Raw genomic sequence first — 17,285 nt, forward strand, 5'->3', positions numbered from 1 at the left:
AACAACTCGGAGGAAGTGACTGAAACCCCCATTCCCTGTCCCCTCCCTGTGACACCTGGGGGGTGCAGGGGGGGAGGAAGGGAGCAAAATCATGACTAAAGTGAAGTCCATGAAGAAGGGAGGGGTGGAAGGAGGTGTTTTAAGATTTGGTTGTACTTCTCATTATCTGACTCTGGTTCCTCTGGGTGTGCAGTGCAGTGTCATAAGTTAGATGCTTTTTTGTTCTTTTTATTCCATGTTGAGTCCGTTTTGCCTGTAACGCTTACTGCAGAATGATCTCTCCCTGTCCTTATCTCGACTCCTAAGCCTCTCCATATCTATTTTCTCCCCTGTCCAGTTGAAAAGGGGAGTGATAAAGCAGCTTTGGTGGGCATCTGGCCTCCAGCCAGGGCTAAACCACCACAATCCTGACATACCACCTTCTCAGAAAAAGTCTCTACCATTTGAAACCCTCAAAAAACCAGAGCAAGCAAGCCATTTTCAAAACTGTTCATAGTCACTTAGTGGAGCAATTTCCATAGAAATTAAGTTGGATTAAACTATCTGATCACAATCAACCTAAAGCTATTTGATGTACCCATTATCACAGCTAAACCTGTCAGTTAGCTCCAGCCAGAACTCCTCTGAGCCTTTGGTTATTATCCAGCAAAATTGCTCATCCTGAAGAGAAGAAGAGATTGAGCTAATGACTAGCAATAGGAAAAAAAAAGAAAATAATAATCCTTTCTTCTCCCTACCAATCTGGTTCTGAAGCTTTGGCTTCTTTTTTGATACCTTTTTACAAAAGTAAATTGCACTTGCCACCCAGATGGAGGGTGGAAAGCTGTAGCAAACAGAGGAGCCTGGAAAAATACCTGTTATTTTTGTACTGCACAAATCATGTAACTGCATAAAGAATAACCAGTAACCCACCCTGTGTTTCCTAAGTGACTGTGGCACACATGACTGTCTTCGATAGGGGCTTTATGGGACAGTACTTATTTATAATTTATATGGGTAGAACTTATTTATACAGGTCCCAACGATCTCCATTCCCAGCCACACCTCACTCCTTACTACACCAGCCCAGGCCCCTCCACGTATCCCAGCAGCAACACTGAATTTATTTTTTTTATCTAGGGTTCTCAAAGGAGTTGGGAACCCATATGTTTGTCAAAATCCACAACAGCCAGAGACAAACACCTGCCTTACCCCTTATGAAGCAAGACAGGCAGCCAGCCTCCAGGTCAGGGCTCAGCACTTCTCCAGTCCGGCACTTACACCCTGGGGAACCATTTCCTCACCCCACCAATGACACCCCTGCACCCACCACGAATCCTAAACACACCAGACAGGGAGCGACTAGCTCTCAGGTAGTCTATGAAGTGACAGGAATCTGTCTTTTTCCAGGCAGCAGTTTAAATTCATTGAAAAGGGAGAGGGATGCAGATCACACCGCTTCCTTTCTTCTCCGCTCCTTTCAGGCCACCTGCTGAGCAGCATGTGATAATGCATTCACGCTTTGTCAAACCATCCCCTTACTCCCAGCTCTTTCCTGTCAACAGCTATGCAGTTCATAGATCAAATAAAACTACTAAGCTTCCCTCTCCAGATTTTCTTAAATGAGTCGGATTCACCCACCCACCCTCAACATGCAGATGTGAGAAAATCATCTTCAGCTCTCTGAAAGACAAGGGAGAACTAAGTGTTTCAGGTGCTTGCTTGACCTTTTTTAGGCATCCAAGTATGCAATCCATCTTGTCTTATCCCTATCCCCCCTGCCCCTCCGCTGCCCTGAGAGAAAATAGGTCAGAATGACACATTTATACCACAGTATTCTGAAGTGAAATGTGAAAGTTTACAAGGATTTAAAGACAACCCAGCTCCTACTTAACTATACAGTAGAGATTCATGGGGCCCTCAGCTCTTTATCTTGAACTGGCTCGCTAAATCTACCATTAACTTCCAAAGAATCAGAATTTTACTTCAGCATCTATGTCATTGAGTCTAAGAAGATACAGAAAATACAGGCTCTAATACTTTTATTGTGTCTTTATTAAGAAGTCATAAGCATCTGTTGCTCTGCAAGTTACTTTAATGTCCTTTCTTCCACTCAATGTATTGGAAAAGAATGTTTGTTTCCCAGCAAACAAAACAGCTTCCTAATGTATCTTTCTGATACCAACCCAGAGCAGCAATACTTTATTGTGGGAGCAACTCCGCTAAAAATCAAGGCAAGGAGCATTCAGTAGCCATTTGAGAGCAGAAAAATGCATAGTGAAGCTCTGTTAAGCACAGGAGTCAGAAAAGCAAATACCTTCGGATCACCATGGACTTTATACAATAAATCAAAGGACTCCAAATAACTTGGGAGTAGGTAAAATGTTGACAGAGGTTTTGTTTGAAGTCGGTAAAGGTGACAGTGCACCTTCTAAACCAGAACATGCACCCATTTTTCAAACTGAGAAGAACAACCAACAATAACAAAAATCCATATGCATGTGCACACACAGCACTAACTCCTACAAGCATTAACCTTCTGCTCTTCGATGAACTGGCTCAGCAATTAACTCCAGATAATCATTTCTGTACAGCAAGTTCTAACACTTCCCCTTCATTTTTGTCAGAGCTGAACTGACACCTAGGCAGAGCACGCCTGGGTAAACAGCTAAGCATTGCATTCTGTTTACACTGGACAAGAGCTTTAAAAAGGTTCATTTCATTCTTAGCTGGAAAATGAAGTCAAGGGTGATACTCTTTTTAGACACTGCTCAGGTCTGTCCTGTTTGCTTCCCTCAAGTCCCTTAAACTTGGTACCAAAATTAGCATTCCTACCAGTCTATCCAGTCCAAAAACTGATGAAAGAGTTTCATTAATAGCTTTCTGCCTTATTTTCTCAAATATGGATTTAGGATCAAAAACCCAGACCTTTCTTACCCAAAGCTAAACTAGTCAGAAATTCTTTCCTGTAAGTTTTGTTTAAAAGCACTTCACAAAAAAAAAAAAGCAAAACCACTCAAACACTCCCCTCCAGGCAGCACCACACAAAGCAGCAGGAAATCCATCAAGTTTCTGGGCAAGTTCCCCATTTGGTTTCTTAACAGCATAGCAAATGGATGGGCCGGGAAGCTGGATGGCCTTTGGGCAGTCTGCATGGTGAGGAATAGGAAACAGGAAGCTTCAGCTTCATTTTCCAAGCTGCCAAGGCACACCACAGCTTGCCAGGAGAGAGCTCCATCCAAGGCTTAAGGCTTCCAGCACGCTAAAGGTGCCAGTGCTTCATCTGTAAGGAAACAGTGCACCTAAATTTGAGTATCCAAACTCCTCACTCCCTCATACCTGATGAAGTGAGATAGTAAGGACCAAGCATAGACTCATTTAATCTGGGAACCTTTAAGATCATTGAGTCCGACCATTAACCCAATGCTGCCAAGTCCACCACTAAACCATGTCCCTAAGCATTACATCTACATGGTTTTTAAATACCTCCAGGGATGGTGACACAACCACTTCCCTGGGTTGCCTGTTCCAATGACTGACAACCCTTTTGGTGAAGAAATTTTTTCTCCTACCCAATCTAAACCTCCCTGGATGCAGCTTGAGGCTATTTCCTCCAATTCATAAGGTCTTAGCTTTCCACTCATCAAAAGTTCATTTCCCAGGTGCACTTGTCTAAATCCAGCATTATCCTCTTGCTCTTAGGCTGTATGTTGCTTAAAAAAAAACCCAACCAAAAAACCACCATAAAATATAAGTTTGAAGAAACCACAACACAGTTATTTCCTTCTTCGAAGAAGGGGAGTAAAGTTCTTGTTCTGTGCAATATGACCCCAGTCTCATCCTCCCTGGTCCTCTAAAACAGCATGATTGGTAACTGAGGGATGCAAAAAAGGCTTAGAGTGACAGATTTAAGAGATCAGGCTTTTATTTTTCTTCCATGAGCTTTTACAGAAGTTTGCAGCACCTGTATCCTGTTTCATACCTTTCCTTCTCTGCCAGCAATGAACAACCTATCATTTCTGCTACTTTGTCATAAGCCATTACACACTACACTGCACCAAGAAAACAATTTCTTAATTAACCAGCAAAACCACAATCTTCCTACTTTGGAACATTATGAAGGAAAAAAAAAATCAGCCAACCCTTAACAAAAATCTTCATGCACTATAGCCATTTATGTCAGAATAGTTCTTTAAAGCATGGAATAGGAAATACAACCTTACAACCTGTGCACTACTTAAAAGTTTCCTGTGAGGGAATGCCAAAATTCTTTCTTTTTTGCCCTTTTCCACCAATATATTTATTGACATTTGGCCTGTTTTGTTCCAAAAATTAACATTAATTCTTCCAAATGCTAAAGGCTCTTTATATTCCCCCAGAGTATTATGTTGCTCATGCTTCTGTGGCAAAGGAATGGACTTTCCCCTGATATTTACCATACATTGAGGCATAAATTGGACTGGTTTGTAGATACAGCAGTACACCACTGACCTCTACTGGATGACTTTTTATTCAAGGCAGCCTAGACTTCAGGGTGATGGTCCGCAGACAGATCATTGCAGCAATGTTCACAGCATGCACCACAGGACTTGGCTTTAAAATTGTATTGTACACACATCTTAAAAAAGAGTTTGACTAACACCAGTAAGGTCTCTGAAGAATGAAGAATTCACACCCATAAGAAAATATTACTTCCTTGTGGAGCCCATACTTTGCCTATCTCCAGAGTTTTACTGTTGTACCTGCCTGCCTATGTCTACCTCTACACTGGGAACTAAAGCAGTATTTGCTTTAAGATAAAGCACCCCATCTATAACAACACTCCTGGTTGCAAATCCCATTCTGAAAGTCCTTACGGAAGGACCTTGTAAGAGATTCTAATACTTAACCCATCTCGCTCACACACCTTTATCCAGAGCTACTGCTGGGTAGCCGTATTCAGCACACAATGTTGCAACAAGCAAATACTTGAAAGATTCAGGACCACTGAATCACAAACTTACTGCCTAAGCCAGCAAGGAGAAAGGAGGGAAAAAAGACAAGACAATACCACGATTATTCTTTGCAAGTTCAGCCAACCACCATTGCCAAAGACTAGGGCCATTAGCCAGTAATGGCACCACAGTGCTGTCTGGTAAACGAAACGAGAGGCAAAAAACCCCTATAAACCAAAACCCAACAAGCATTACCAGCCCCACCTGTCTAGCCTCAGACACAACAGACCACACAGGCAACTGAAAGCCCCTGACACAGGGCCCAGCTCACTCTTGACACAAAGTGGTCAAATGGTAAGCTCTTAATATGGAGTTGCAATTGATCATTTGAAGGTGTTGGCAACCACTTCCCATCTTCCTGCTTTGCCCAGACTAAAGGTAAGCACACAACACTCCATCAGGAAAAGATACTACATATCACACCTTTCTGAAGCTGGAACACAGAAGTATTTATGTTTCTGTCTAGACAAAAGCTGTCAAATGGGATTCATCCATAGCAATGGCAGTATATCAATGAATGACATAGTTTGAAGAGGCACAAAGCAAAGAACTACAGGGGAGCTGGGACACAGCCTGAGAGCATGGCCATTTACAAACACCAACCAAAGTTCTAACATCTCCTAAAGTTACCACACACAAACTATTTTCCAGTTAGGTCATTACACAAACTGGCTGCTGCAATGAGAGGAAAGATTTTGTAGAAGGAAAATGCAGCTACAGTCATTATGTTTTCCCATGATAAATGCAGAGTTGCCAATACTGCTGAATTTAAGTAGGGTCTGTGACTCATTGCAAGTTAGTTCTTACCCTTAGAAGATCAATTCCAACAGTATCTTGAAATCTACTGCGCTACGGAAGTTCGCTCGTTAAATCTGTTAAAATTCTTTTGGCACCTTGGCATCAGAACTGACAAGTCTATATCAGGATCCTACCTACTAGGAACCATTTTCTAAGGAGTTTCTTGTTGGGTTTCTTTGTTTGGTTTGTTTAAGTTCAGGTTCAAGCTGAAGTTCCCACCAAAACCAACACTGACATATCTAAAACAGAATCATAGAATCACTTAGCTTGAAGGCGTCCTTTAAGATCACCAAGTCCAACCACAGCCTAACCCTGCCTAGTTCACCTCTAGACCATGTCCCCAAGCACAATATCTACATGCCATTTAAATACCTCCAGGGATGCTGACTCCACCACTTCCCTTGGGCAGCCTGTTCCAATACTTGGCAACCCTTTCAATAAAGAAATTCTTCCTGATACCAAACCTAAATCTCCCCTGGTGCAATTTGAAACCATTTCCTCTTGTCCTATTGCTTGTTACCTGAGAGAAGAAACTGACCCCTGCTTCTCTACACCCTCCTTGCAGGTAGCTGTAGAGAGCAATAAGGTCTCCCCTCAGCCTCCTTTTCATAAGGCTAAAAAGCCTCAGTTCCCTCAGCCACAACTTGTAGGACTTGTGCTCCAAACCCTTCACCAGCTTTGCTGACCTTCTCTGGACACGCTCCAGCATCTCAAGGTTGAAAACTGGATATAGCGCTCAAGGTGTGGCCTCACCAGAGCGGAGTATAATGGCACAATCACTTCCCTACTCCTGCTGGTCACAGCATTCCTGATACAGGCCAGGATGCTGTTGGCCTTCTTAGCCATGTTCAGCCAGCTGAACTCTCCAGACATTCTGCCCCAAGCCCGTAGGGTTGCCTAGGGTTACTTGGCCTTGTTGAACCCCATAAAGTGGGCCTCTGCCCATCGATCCAGCCTGCCCAGGTCCCTCTGCAGAGCCTTCCTGCTTTCCAGCAGATTGACACTCCCCCACAATTTGGTGTTGTCTGCAAACTTAATGAGGGTGTGCTCAATCCCCTCATCCAGATCATTAATAAAGTTGTTTAAGAGGATGGGCACTGGCACTGGGCCCTGGGGAACAGCACTTGTGACCCGCTGTGGAACAGCAGTATAAAATGGGAAGGCAGATTCAAGCCTATGACTTTGTACAGGCTTGATGTGCCAGTAAGTTACAGGGGAACAGACTTTCAAAACTCTGGGTGTAATGAAGACATAGGCACAAATAGTTTACTACTTGGGCTTAGTGACCTGTCATACACTGGGCCCTCTGTTACAAGCTCTAACTCCCACTCACAACAGTACAGAATTCTTAAGGTACCTCACTTCACCAGGGATGGGGCAAGGAGACACTACTTACTTCTAGCCCCTATATCTTGTTTGGTTTTCATAGCAGTTTTGCTCCTACAGCACAGAAGAGTTGAGGTTGCTTAATGCAATGCTGCACTTTACTACTTATTAAGCCAAATAAAATTTACAGCTAAATTAATACATAATGAATAGAGGAAGTATGATATTCTTATCTCAAGACTGCTTGGCTCTGATTCTTTAAAGGCCTAACATCTTTGAACCATGCACAAGAGCAACCTATAGTCAGACAAAGCTGACAATGCAGCAATTCTCACTGAACAGCCTCACTTCTGAATTTAGACTCACTACCATGCAGCATTAGCACCACGTATGAGTCTTCAGAAGGCAGAGTTCTACAGAAATCCATTCTGGAAGAACAGAACTCACTAATAATTTATTTAAATTCAGTTTAAGGGATATAGTCCCTATTATTAAATAAAGCGAGGGTCAAAGTTGCTTCCTTTCCAACCAAGTTTTTCTATACTTTGATCCTAGCACTGCATTTTTTTGTACCTATTTAATAAAAGTTACAATAGTAATTTTATATACTCGTATCCCTAGACACGACCAGCACTTCACAGAGTCAACCTTAACCTGTCCCAGAAATATTTTCTACTTGGACTAAGAGAAGAAAGAAAGAATCAGAAGATACAAAAGCTTATAGTATAAGTGTACTATTTAGTGAAGCTCAATCTAATAATGTTGCTTTAAAAATAATCTTGTCTTTATATTTTAGCACAGCCTACTTCCTAAGATCTTCCACCATTCCTCCTCTAATTTTTTTCCCTGAAGCTAGCTACAGCCTTTATACGTACAACTGTTTGGGTTTTATGTATTAAAAAAGTCACCTTCTCCTGTGTCCTGGAGGGAAAACATTTTTGTACTTAAGTAATTACCATATTTAACAATAATGCACTTCTAGAAAGAAATCACAGAATGCATGGACAAATATCCAAGTTATTGTGTCCTCTTCGGAGTCAACAAGGACATGTAATGATAGGATGAGGGGTAACAGCTTTAAACTGAAGGAGGAGAGATTTAGATTAGATGTAAGGAAGAAATTCTTCCCTGTAAGGGTAGTGAGGCCCTGGCACAGGTTTCCCAGAGAAGCTGCTGCTGCCAGGGAGGGGATAGCCTTCAAAGCCAAGTTGGATGGGGCTTTGGGCTGCCTGGGCTAGTGGAGGATGTCCCTGCTCATGGCAGGGGGTTGGAACTAGATGATCTCTCAGGTCCCTTCCAACCCAAACCATTCTATGATTACTGAACTTTTCCCCCTTGCGATAGTCTTTCATAACACATGCAAAACTATTCTATATACAACATGAACTAGTAACAGAGGGGGAAAAAAATACACCATTTCCAACGGAATTAATCAATCTTTATTGGTACCATAATTCTTAAGAACGGTAGCACAGTAAGTATTTGAAAAAAGTCTGCATCTTAAAAGACTCACAAAGGTTTTGTGCATACCAAAATGCATTAAAGCATTTCTCCATCCTAAGTGTTAGGATTACTTTCAGGAATGTTTTTCCTAATTCTCATTATTTTAAAGTTTAGCAGTCTTACATTCAAAATGGAATCACGGGAAGTCAGAAGAAAGCATACTGGATATGACTGGGTAGATTTTCCAAGGCAGGTTACTATAGCATGCATTCAGTAGGTCGATTATGGTATAAAGCTGTCATTAGTTTTAATTCAACAGAACAAGAGGTTGTTCCGTTAGAGCAGACCCTGGTTAATAATGCTACTGGTACACCCAGTTCAATCCAGTGTGCAGTCGCTTTGTGTGACAGGGCACCAAACGCCCCATGTCCGTCAACAGGAAGTAGGTAGTAAATCCAGCACAGCACATTTACTTCTCTATCTTGTCTACTGATAACTCTGGCAACATGACAAATGTTTCCACACGTTTCAGTGGTTCCAGATTCCACACTTTTATATTTTACCCATAGCCAAGTGTTTTGAATAAATTTACAGAGTACATTTCAAATTTTCCATACAGATATGAGCAGGCTTTCATCATCACTCTAGGTCAATTTCAGACTCATCCTAGTCCTTCTGCAGAACTACACATTCTTGCTGCCAACCCTCTACTGTCTGAGTGTTGACTTCATCAGGTTAACAAACCCTGAAACATTGCCCAAACCCTGAAATATTGCCCTTTATGTAAATTCAGAACAAATTACAAGTCACGTGTACTAAAAGTCAATCACAAAATAGTTAATAAATATATAAGTATAATTTCTGTCCTCAAAGGAGTAACATCTCCTTTTAGAAGTAAAGTGAATATTGTTTACTACTCCAATCCCATTCCTCTTCTGTTTAGAAAAAGGAAGCTACAAGTAGTCTTCCGTACACCCCAGTTTCTCCTTAATATGTAGAGTAGCTCCATACACTAGAAGTTCATTGACTGCAGAGTAGAATGGATCAAGTATGGTAGATAGTGGATGAGAAGCTCATAAAAAGGAGCGTGGCCAGCAGATCAAGGGAGGTGATTCTGCCCCTCCACTCTCGTGAGACCCCATCTCAAGTACTGTGTCCAGTTCTGGAGTCCCCAACATAAGGGCATGAAACTGTTGGAACAGGTCCAGAGGAGGGCCACAGCACCTCTCCTATGAGGACAGGCTGAGAGAGTTGGGGTTCTTCAGCCTGGAGAAGAGAAGACTCTGGGGAGATCTTATAGCAGCCTTACAGTACCTGAAGGGGCCTACAGGAAAGCTGGAGATGGACTTTTTATAAGGGCATATATAGCAATATAGCAGTAGGATGAGGGGGAATGGTTTTAAATTGGAAGGGGACAGATCTAGATTGGATGTTAGGAAAAAATTCTTCCCTGTGAGGGTGGTGAGGCACTGGAACAGGTTGCCCAGGGAGGTGCTGGATGCCCCCTCGCTGAAGGTGTTCAAGGCCAGGTTGAATGGGGCCTTGAACAGCCTGATCTAGTGAGAGCTGTCCCTGCCTATGGCAGGGGGGTTGGAATTTGATGATCTTTGAGGCTCCTTCTGGCCTAACCATTCTGTGATTCTATGAAATACTTTTTAATATTAAAAAAATCCAAACAAAAAAACCACAACCACCCACAAACCTCCTAAGCCTAACAGTTTCCTGAAAGTACTAGTGACTTAGATACGAGGAAAACAAATCCCACCAAGTTCAGAGAAGTATCAGCCATGTGGCTTTGTCAGACAGCTCCAACAGGTATTCTCCTGCTGCTCTCTCCTACAAGCCATTACCTGCTCCAGCTCCATCCTTTACATGAGTATCCTATCTGTAACTTAAAGGGTTTTACTGCAGGTTGGCGTGCTATGAAATCAGTGCAAAGAAGTTCAAGTTTGACCACATTTTGACAGGTACAATCATTAAATTAATGGTTGAAGAAACCACCTCGTAAAAACACTGTCCTGAAACCAGACTCTTTAACTAAGGCGTTACAAAAGCCAAGATACACCAGTTAATTATAAGTTCAGTTAAGAACACCTTGTGTAAATGGCAAAGCCTGCCTTGAACTCTTACCGGACAGCACACAGGCACAGGCCAGCACAAACACACCTGAACTGATCTAAGTGGGGCTCCTCCTTGCTGTAAGCTTTTTTTACGGAAAGCAATCTGAATACAACACTCCACACCTCTTTTTTAGGTACAACTTACTCCTTATACCCGCCAACATATTTCACTCCACGGCATCATGAAGGGAGGGGTGTCGCATTTAGGTTGGTGCTGATCATGAAGCAACCTGAACTTTAGAATTAAATGCTGACACAATGAAAGATTGTTCACACCACCACCCTTTAAATGCACTCTCTCTCAAATGCAGAAACAAAACTACATTTCACAACTAGCAAGAACAGGGCGAATAGAACGAACCAGCAGTTCTGACATAAGAGCTAGGAGCCAAAGAAAAAAAAAGCAATTGAGGAGCCAAGTTGAAAACAAACAAAAGGGAATGGCTCTTCACACAGCGAGCAGTAAACCTGCAGAACACAAAGTCCTTTGGCAAGGAGGCCACAAAAGGATTTACACAGGTTCAAATTAAGGTTAGCGGAATACTTGGAAGAAACCTATTTAGAGTTACTGAACACAGCAGCAACTTCTAGGCACTGATATTTGGGGGAGGGGAGCAGGCAGGCAGGACTTGAACTTGTAGCTCTGTGGTGTACCAAAAGCATGAGGCTTTAGTCACAAGGCAACAGAGAAAAGTGCTGGTGGACTGTTGGTTTGAACCAGCACAATAGTTTTTGTGCTCAGGGTCTCTAATTTGCTCCTTCCCAGCCTCTACTGTAACTGATTGGTAGTTGCATCTTCAGTAGAACTAGCAACCTGTTCTTCTGGAACTCAAAAATATTGGTTTAAAAGTGTTAAAAACACTAATTAGAAAATACTAATAATTGCACCAGGGCTCCCCAGAGAACCATATTAGCCTACTTCTATTGTGAAAGAGTTCTTCATTGTCTTCCTATGCAAAAACTCTTACGTTCAAGTATTTTAAGACTGGCCTATCTTATCACTAAATACAGTAAACATCATTTCAAGAAATTGGTTCTAGACTTAAGATCTTAAATAATTACTTAAGATCTTAAAATGCTCTTAAGTGAGATATTTTGGAATATAGTTCTGCTCTTATGAGTTGTACTTGTAAGTTAAAGCCCTCTTCAAAGTTTAACATCTATGCTCCCTTAAATAATAAGGTATGACTGTTCATTCATAACTATAGAAATCCCACAGTTTCAAGACAATCCCAGCCATTTCAAGTTCAATGACTTACCGGATATTTTCCAGAGCACTTGTTAGCTGCTGTTGGGCAATATCATAGAGTTTCACTTTGAAGCCCCCAGCCGCGAATACCATGGCCCAGCTGCGACCAATGAGTCCACTGAAAAGAAAATAAATATCAGCCAATTAATAAAGAAACATTTCTTTTAGGGAAGGAGGTCTTAGAAGCATTGCCAGAAGGAAGACAGAAATTACTCTAACAGAGAAATATCCTTTGCTAGCTACACAGTAGCTTCTCTGCAAGCAAAATAATCAGAACAAGTCAAAACAGAGAAGGGACAACAAAATTCAAATAGTAGGAATGACCACCATGGAACATCAGACTCATGTGTCATCAGTTTTGTCAGCTACAGTCTTAGCCTGAAGTTGGTACATGGAATTACTTCAAAGAGATTTAAAAAAAAACCAACCCAAAACCAGAACAAACTAATTTGTGCCGTTGATAGTCTGAAAATGGACAGTAGCCCACTGGCCCAAGAGTTCAGGATGCTGCTCCAGAGATGATCAGAAAACCTAAGGCCCTGCTATCGAAGTCATGGGTCCTCAGCAATTCAGGAAGCACCTACCATAAGCACACAAAAAGGAAAAAACAACCCATCATAGACTAAAAAACAACCAAGCACCTACCCGCCTCTTTTAGATGAGGCATCCTACCATGCTGGCAGCACCCAGGAACAGTCTGCCTACACATTACTGAGAAATCCATAGAAGAAACTTGATGTAACTGACAGTTTTATCACGTCTCTCAAAGCAATCCAAGTTTTAACGTTATTAGATTCATAGCAGGCATCAGTCTCTTCAAACAGAAGCACTGAGGTACAGTGTCAGAAGCTTAAATAATCCAAGATGACAAAAAAAAACCAACCAAAAAACCAAACTCTCTCAGAGATGAGAGCAGAACTCCATACTCATGGCTACTATAGTGGGGAGTTAATAATTACATGCCTTTCCTATAATTTCCAAGATCATTATATTTGCAGCATTAAACTTAAGCAACCTCTGGCAACTGGCAAATGCAAGGCCACTAGTGCTTCAATAAAGGATTACAAGGGGAGTAAAAGTCAGAGATAAAGCAACAGAGCGGATGAGAAAATAAGGAAAACAGGAACATGTTCAACCTTTGCTTTAAATATAAAAAGAACAAAACAGGAAGCTTTAGGAAACAGCAGGAATCAGTGGAAATAACAGGGAAGGGGAAGAAAAGAGGGGAAACTTTGCACTTAGTATTGCTAAGTGGACTAAGTTCTCACTCAAAACTTACTATTTAAAAGAAAAGACACACATACAACTTGATTTTAAGTAAGCCCAGACCTCAGCAGTTCTCCAGCAACTACAGAACAAGCACACTTAGGAAAATGCAAGGTATGGTCAAGGTTTGTTAGTAGTCTCCAGGGCAGCAAATATTTCTAAAATAAAAGCATTTGGATGGCTTAAACAAGCATATCTGAACTACCAATATTTTTATAAGTTGGCATCATCTCTCTCAAATTGCACTTTAAAATTAAGTTTCCTTAAATCAATGTTTGACAAAAAAAAGAAGTTGCTTTTATTTTAACACATGCTGTTAGGATTGCAGGGTTTTTAATTGTGAACTACAGAGCATACAAAATACATCAGTGGGAGGTATCAGGCCTGCACTGTTACTCCACTGCACACGACAGCTGCGTTACAGCCCGATGTCAGCAGATCTGCCCCTACGACAGCCCTTTCTGACACTTTAAGCACTGTCATTTTGGGTCCAGCGATGAAGCATTAACAACCAGATCTGCTCAAAACTTCAGCAGGTGCTACCAGAAAAGTGTTTTTCTGCCTTGAGCAGTGTACTTCCACAGCAGCCCCAGGGAGCGAGAGCCCAGCTCCCTGACCCTTCACACTCAGGGAAGAGTTCCCCGAGCACCACTGGTTAGAGCCAACTTTGCCACCATCACATGATGGCACCGCGACACGTGTCCCGAGACCTCAAGCGGTCTCACTACAAAGTCTGTCGTAGCAGCGGGGCACAGGGGAGGCCGTTACCATTTTCCCTTCCCCACAACAGATTGTTGTTCAAATAAAGAGCATCAGGTTTCGCTCAAGAAGGTGATGAAACAAAACACCACTGTATCTTCTGTTACTGCAGGAGTGACTGAGAGACCTGGGCGTTTCTTGACATAGCTGACAATCAGGATCCTAAAGCTGTGCTCGGATTTCTCTGCTCCTCTTGCACTTACACACAAGAACATTACAATGGAAAAGGGCAGCACTCTTTCGGACCCCAGGGATGGCTTATGTCGAGCTGAGATGCTGGGGATGTTTGCTGGGGCTGGTGGTTTGAGGTTTTTTATTGGGATTTTGTGGGGGAGGTTGTTCGTTTTCTTTTTACAGAAGCACAGAGCTGTCAGGGACTTCAGCGAAGACACTTCTCTAATGAGCGCTCACTAGACCCCGGGCTCCTGAACTCTTGCGGCAGCAGGAGGCTCAGCTGGCCGACCTGCCCCGCGCTGCTGCCCTACCCCAGCCAGGCTCTCCTCAGCACGGGCGACAGACGCCGAAACCCACCGACCGCCCCGAGTTAGCACCTCGCTAGGACATCCGTCGCCTGCAGGGGCGGGGGCAGCTGAGGCAGCAAACCCACCTTCCCGCAGGCAGGACCTCGCCGGGACGGCGCCTGAGCCCCTCCACGCGTCCTCGGGCACCTGCTCCCAGAGGTCCCGGGGGCCGAGACGGACTGGCACCAGGACCCCGCACTACCCGCGGGAGAAAAGAGCCATTACCTGCCGATGATTGCAACCTGCGAGAGCTCCATGTCTGCGGGGGTAGAAGGACCAGAAAATGCGGGTCGAGAAACCGGCACGGCGCCGTTAAGCGCTACCTCCGCCTTAATGTCCGCCCTCCCCCACCCACGGCTCCCGCCATGTCACAGCTGCCCCCATTGGCTCCTGCTACGAGCGCTCTGATTGGCTTCGCGCCGCGCCCCTCAGCGGCCGCTCCCCAACCCTCCCGGCGGTCTTAGCCTCTCCGACGAGGAAGGAGCCCGCCCAGAGGCGGCGCGGGGAGCAGCGGTCGAGGCCGGGCGGGAGTGGCTCCTGCACCCGTCTACCCACCACCACCTACCTGTACCGACAGGGAGAGGTCTCCCCGGTCTCCCGACCTACCAGCAGCTCTCACCTGGGCTGAGTCCCAGCTTGCTTCCTTCCCTGTCGTCCCCAGGCCGCGGGGGGTGCGGCCATGTCATTTTCTCTCTCAGGATCAGCAGGGTCTTCGCCAGGAACTGGATGCGCTGGCAGAGCTGATTTGGCCTCTGGAAAGGCTGGCCCTGCCAGGAGGAAGCAGGTGAGGGAGGTCACCTGCAGGAGGGGAGGAGGTCAGCCGTGGCCAGGATGGTTTGGGTTTTACCCTACTGTTAAAAAAGGCAGGCGTCTAGATTTAGTGTCGGGGTGCCCCCCGGTTGAGCTCCTACCTGTGAGAGCCAGGGCCCTGGGATCCACAGCTGCCTTTGAAGACACAAAGGCCTCGATGGCAGTTTGGCCAAAGAAAGTACTAGAATACATGAAAACATGTGGCTCTCTGATAAGGGCGCAAATGAGTTCCAAAGTAAAGTTAAAATTTGAAACTACTTCCATATTTTTTTCACTTTAAGAAAGGCCTTATTCTTAAAAATACTTTATTAGTGAATTCTGAATTAATGATTTTGCTGTCCTTGTTTTTCATAGGAAAACTTGTCGAATTGTGCAAATGTCAACATGATTCTTTAAGCTGCCCTACAGTATCTACTGTTCCTGTGGCATGCTGCATTACTAAATTTTTTCTGGGTAGCTCCTACTCACCCTCATATTGTTTTCTAATAATGCTGGATCTTCCTGACAAGAAAAATTAGTATTTTAAATGCTTCTTGTAGAAGATTGTATTACTGTACCCCTAATATAGCTGAGAAATACTTGCAAGCACTATTGTGTTCCTCTGAAAAAAAAAGTTGAAGATCAATACATTTGTTCACAGAGTAAATGTTTCTTTGTTACTGATGAAATTCAGTGAACCTTTGTTCTAGTTTCCAAGAAAAAACCTACATAATCATTTTGTATCTCCTTCCCCCTCACTAGTACTTTGCTAATCCCAACCACGTTCATGGAGATGCAGACCTTGAAAGTGTAAGTTCCTAAAGGCCTCACAAAGACCACTGGATAGACAGCAGCTGGAAAACCAGACTAGTACCTGCTGGATGTCACAATCAGCCATGCAACCTGAGACCTGCCAGTAATTGGGAAATGCAATAATTCCATAATTGGGCCACAGGAAGATGCAAGGAAATGGGACAGAAGGGTGCAGAATGTGGTGCCAATTGGGCTGCTCATAGCTTGTGTAGGCTGTCGTAGAAAGCATTATTTCATGACTTTATCAACTACAAGTTTCTGTCCTTTTGAAGACTAATTCAAAATGGCAAGCCTTGGCACGTGTTCCAAGCTCAGAGACCTTTGTCAAGCCAAAGTGTAACTGAAGCAATGAATGCAGACTTACTTCATGTACTCAAGTGTTTACTTCAAAGCAAAAAAAAAAGTTCCTGAAACATAAAAGTACTGTCTCCTGGGCTTTGGAAACATGTTTTTCAGAACAGTTTTGCCATCACTCTGATCTGGAAGTACTTAGCAGTCATTTAATATTCTTTGCCCTCCTGACATATATATTTATACCTGAAGTTGTCTTAATAGACTACTAGAGACCAAAGTCACTACAGATAGGCAAATGGATTCAGCAGAATTAAAAGCTCAGTTAAACTGTTCAGGAGGTGTTACTACAGGGGTTTGAGGGCTAACCCCAGTTATGATAATAACAACTACAGGGCCCTTAAGTTCTGCTGGTGAACAAAAGAAGAGGTCAGTGGCAATGAATCCAGAGCCACATAGCTCTGCATTGGTTATTTGATTAGAGTATGACAACAGCCACATTCCTCGTTGTTTGTGGTGACCAGCCACACTCACATTGAGTCCCAACTGAGATAATCAAAAGCAGAGAAAGAGTGAAGTTTGCATGAAAGGAAATACAGAATTAAGTTCTCAGAAGTGTAAGTCAAGGGAAGAAAATACGAGTTAAATAAGAGGAGCAAGGTTTCATTTTTGTGTAGTAGCATAAGGATTTTTAGGCCCAGCACTTGCAGCCTCCATGAATAAGAAACAGCGGTTCTACTCCCTCTGCTGCAGCTCACGTGGGCAGGCCAGATGGTACCCTCAGCCCAGAAACATCAAAAATCTATAACTGATAATATGGTGCAAGGTGCTGGGCTCCAATAGGGAATGAAAAGTAGGGCTTGTACTGGCAGCAGGAGAGGCCCAAGTGGAGCAAATACACACTCACCAGCTTTTAGATTCTTCAAAGCCCGACAGC

At 43.4% G+C, this 17,285-nt stretch overlaps 1 protein-coding gene across 1 annotated transcript in view; it reads right to left on the reverse strand.

Moving 5' to 3' along the window:
* The window catches only part of CRYL1 (crystallin lambda 1), a 59,118-nt gene extending 44,391 nt beyond the window's left edge, over positions 1–14,727 (reverse strand). Inside the window, exons 1-2 of the mRNA XM_084265254.1 lie at positions 14,681–14,727; positions 11,920–12,027 (exon numbers count right to left, since the gene is read on the reverse strand). Coding sequence (XP_084121380.1) covers positions 11,920–12,027; positions 14,681–14,712 — 140 coding nt within the window. The 5' untranslated portion in view covers positions 14,713–14,727. The remainder of the gene's footprint in view (positions 1–11,919; positions 12,028–14,680) is intronic.
* Positions 14,728–17,285: the final 2,558 nt, after the last annotated feature.

The sequence above is a fragment of the Gallinula chloropus genome, assembly GCF_964237585.1.
Source record: "Gallinula chloropus genome assembly, chromosome: 1".
Lineage (NCBI taxonomy): Eukaryota > Metazoa > Chordata > Aves > Gruiformes > Rallidae > Gallinula > Gallinula chloropus.